Source organism: Alexandromys fortis, unplaced genomic scaffold (genome assembly GCF_014885135.2).
Source record: "Alexandromys fortis isolate MF-2015 unplaced genomic scaffold, M_Fortis_MF-2015_v1.1 scaffold_800, whole genome shotgun sequence".
Lineage (NCBI taxonomy): Eukaryota > Metazoa > Chordata > Mammalia > Rodentia > Cricetidae > Alexandromys > Alexandromys fortis.
This window is the reverse complement of record NW_026068669.1, coordinates 17,256-21,244: the sequence shown is the minus strand read 5'-3', so window position 1 is coordinate 21,244 and position 3,989 is coordinate 17,256. Positions and strand designations below refer to the sequence as shown.

General features: G+C 41.1%; 1 protein-coding gene across 1 annotated transcript in view; it reads left to right on the top strand.

Annotated features, from left to right (window-relative positions):
- Positions 1–1,540: 1,540 nt before the first annotated feature.
- Positions 1,541–3,989, top strand: part of LOC126496003 (alcohol dehydrogenase 1-like) — a gene marked incomplete at its 5' end in the record, with an annotated part of 14,977 nt that continues 12,528 nt past the window's right edge. Inside the window, 2 exons of the mRNA XM_050133587.1 lie at positions 1,541–1,654; positions 2,207–2,688. Coding sequence (XP_049989544.1) covers positions 1,541–1,654; positions 2,207–2,688 — 596 coding nt within the window. The remainder of the gene's footprint in view (positions 1,655–2,206; positions 2,689–3,989) is intronic.

The window sequence follows — 3,989 nt, the reverse complement described above, 5'->3', positions numbered from 1 at the left end:
TGCACAACTCATAAAATCTCTAGAAGCTCTATAGAATTGTCCCTGCTCTCTTAAAAAACATCATCCAGCTTTCTAAGAAAAATTGAATCACTTGTAAACAGTAAGAATACATACATATGTTACTACATTTACCACAAAGTCATCTTCCTTCTTGAATCTGTGTGTGGTACCGAATCATGCAAGCAGTCATTCAGCATAAACAACTGATCCGTGCTATCCAAGTGCCTAATTATAACGCCTGTGTTCTGTTGGCAGAAGGGCTGTTTTAGGAGTGGGTCAAAGGTCCAACAGCTCACAGTGAGAACAGGGGGGCGGGGGTTGGAGACTTCTGCCTCCACAGTGTGGCACGACTCGGTATAGAAGAGATGGGTGGAGAATCAGCACAGAAGGGGCAGTCGCCAGTAGTTTTGTTCCAATTCACTCCTGGTCATGTTTAGGGTGGCATGTCACATTTCAAGGAAAAGTGGTTGGGATAAAGAATGACTGAAAAAGTTAAAAGAAAGACTGAATTCATGCAGCATAAATGGAAACCCAGTCCTATCAACCAAACAAGAACTGAGGGACTAGGGAATCCAGGCTCTTAGGTGCAGGGTAAGTAACAGAGCTATGGTAATCACAGGCTTGAGTTTATACTGAATACAACAGAAAAATAACAATGTAGCCAGGTATGATAGACCATCTCTGAAATCTCAGTGCCTGGAAGGCCAAGACAGAAAGGTTCCTAGTTCAAGGGCAGCCTGGGAAGCTCATTAGAATATTGTCTCAGAAATCCAAAGCCTTGGAGTTCTCTGTGACAGAGTACTTACCTAGAATGCACAAAGTAGCACTTCAGAAATATATTGATAATTATAATTTAAAATTAAACATATATCCAATGTAAGCAGAGGCTGTTGGTTCGTTTCTTGGCTGCCCAGACCAGAATAGCCACACAGAAACTTTATTGATAACAACACTGCTTGGCCAATGGCACAAGTGTATTCCTAGTTAGCTCTTATATCTTAAATTATCCATTTCTATTAACCTATGTATTATTAGAAATGACTGCGATAGTCTATCGGTACCGGTGGGTATTGGCAGTCTTTCTCCTTTGACAGCTACATGGCATCTCCCTGACTCTGCCTACTCTCTCTATATATATATCTCTTCCAGCCTGGCTATATTCTGCCCTGCCATAGGCCAAGGCAACTTTTTTATTAACCAATGGTAATAGAGCATACCCACAGCATATAGAAGATAATCCCACATCAATCCAATGATTGCAGTCAAACAACCTCTTTCAGAACAGTACCAGTGACTATCAGGAAACAAAAGGGTACAAACGTGGCCTGAAAGAGCACACATACACCAATTAATGCCCGATGTGTGACCTTCCTTTTCCTGACCTACTATGGTGTCACACGTTTCTCAGGATGTTATGACGCCTTGTAAATGAGAAGTGTCCATTTCTATGTAACAATGGGTGGCAGACCTGTGGACAGACGCTGTGCATAGGAAATAGAAAGACACAATTGTGATGATCTCCATAGAGCTGCAGTAACCCTTCCTCTTCCAGGTGATCAAGTGCAAAGCAGCTGTGCTATGGGAGACCAAGAAGCCCTTCTCCATCGAGGACATAGAAGTCGCACCCCCCAAGGCCCATGAAGTTCGCATTAAGGTAACGTCTCTTTCTACCTTCTAAAATGTTAGGTTTGAAAAACTCAGAAAATACTACATAGATGCGTCCAGATGCCCATTAACATCCTGTTTCATATGCTCACCCCGACATGAATGAGTCTGTTGCTGAGCCTAGCTATTGACCTCAGCCGCTGAAAGTACAAAGTTTAACATAATCCCCGAAAAATTTTTTATGTTCATGAGTTTGTAAAGTGCTAAAATCCTGAGTCCTAAAGCAATTAATATTAGGTAATTAGGTAATATTAAGTAATTTCTTGGTGCTCATTGTTTAGCTCTAACTCCATAACAATGTATACATTTTGTATGTTGTATAAACTACATTTTTAGGGTCCCTTAATTCACAGGATGATCCTTGATGCTTAAGCTATTTAACTGGGAAAAGATAGAAAAGCATGGGAAAAATCTTGGACCTATATCGAATCAGAAGCAAAAGGGATTGTTAGCAGGCTCCTCAGAACCACAATTCAGATTAGGTGTACTAAACCTTCTCAATCGCTATCACGGCTCAACAAACTCTATCGCTAATCTGTAGATGGTGGCCACGTCGGTCTGTCGCTCAGATGATCACATGGTTGCTGGAAACCAGCCTATGCCACTTCCTGCAGTTCTAGGCCACGAGGGAGCTGGTATTGTGGAGAGTGTCGGAGAAGGGGTGACTTCTGTCAAACCAGGTACAGAATTCTTTACCCTCAGGGTTTGTGCTTTCTCTCTGATTGATGCAAGCACATCCATCAAAAAAAAAAGAAGCCCAAGGAGACTTGAAATCTGGCACAAGGTCACAGGGTTTCCACCCCTTCCTCCCTGCATGCCTCTGTCCTGGGCATCCAATCATGTCTTTTCTCTTTCAACATCTATTTATCATCTACTAGGTGTCAGGCACCGAGTGAGAGTCTCCACCATGATCTTCAGAGTTCATCGTCTGCTAACTTCCACTTCAGTGTCCCTGAGCACCAGGGACTTTTCAGGATCCAAACAAACCTACAAATGGGGCAAAGGCAAGACCTGCAGATCCAGGTTCTGAGTGCCTAGATGTAGGGAAGCTGCTCTGTGCTGAGTTCAGAGACCCGACTGTTCGCCGGGCTTCAGGATGCCTCTCCTGTAGGATGTCGTAGGTTTAACCGCATTGCATCCCCATGATGGTTTCCTCTTCATTATATGCTCTTCCTTCTCTGATATAGAAGAATAATACAATATAAGAGGAAACTCCAGCAGGAAAAACATGGCCAAAGGCCTCCAAACACAAACACCATTGTATTATCTCTAGTTGGGCTGAAGGTGGTGGTTTGCACATTGCTTTTTACTTTATTCATGTTTTTATTTTAACTTTGTTTGTGTTTGGAGGTAAAGGTTGATTAAAAATAAATTTTCTGTGGTGTCATCACACATTCATTTTATCTGTGAAGCATAGTGATGAGGTCATTGATTTGTACAATAACATAGGTAGCACATGTGATTTAAAAACAAAATTATTTTCATTTCCAAAAAGATCACTTTAGCCAGAAGAGTCTGAAATTTTTTGCATTCCAAATAACCAGAAAATAAGAAAAGAACTTCTCTGGCTGGAGTTAAATATTGGTGTTTCCTTTATTAGGAAAAAGGCTAACAGTAAAACAGTACCTTTACTTCTCAGGATGCTTTGTCTATAGCAAAAGAAAAAAGATAGTTCACAAACAATTATCTAAAAAAAAAATTCACCTTTTCTTTCTCAGGGGAAACCTGTAACTCGGTGTTGAGGACTGAGATGTCCAGAGCAAGTCGTCACTTCTCTGTCACATTTCAGTCTGTGTCCTTAAAAATAACGAAGATTATTCTTAAAGCATTTGTTTCAAATAAGAGAAGCAAAATCACTTTGAAAAACCAAAACCTGGGTGATGGAGAAACGACTCGGTGGGTGAGGTCATCCTGTTAGACAGTTGACAGTCACCTGTAACTCCAGCTGCTCGGGACCCAGCGCACTATGCTGGCCTTCAAGGGCACACACGCACACACCGACAGACAGACAGACAGACACACACACAGACACACACTACAACATACACACATGGATCCTCAGACATGCACATAAAAACAGGACAAATCTTTTTAAGAAGTAAAAAACTAGCTATCAAAATTCTCATTTGAATTTTATCTTATGATCAAGCTTAGTTTGTCTTATTTTTATTATGAAATGTTTCTTATATTGTGTTTGGTCTTATTTTAGTTTCAGTTTAACTATTATAAAAAAAATTCGGGGGCTGGAGAGATGGCTCAGTGGTTAAGAGCATTGCCTGCTCTTCCAAAGGTCCTGAGTTCAATTCCCAGCAACCACATGGTGG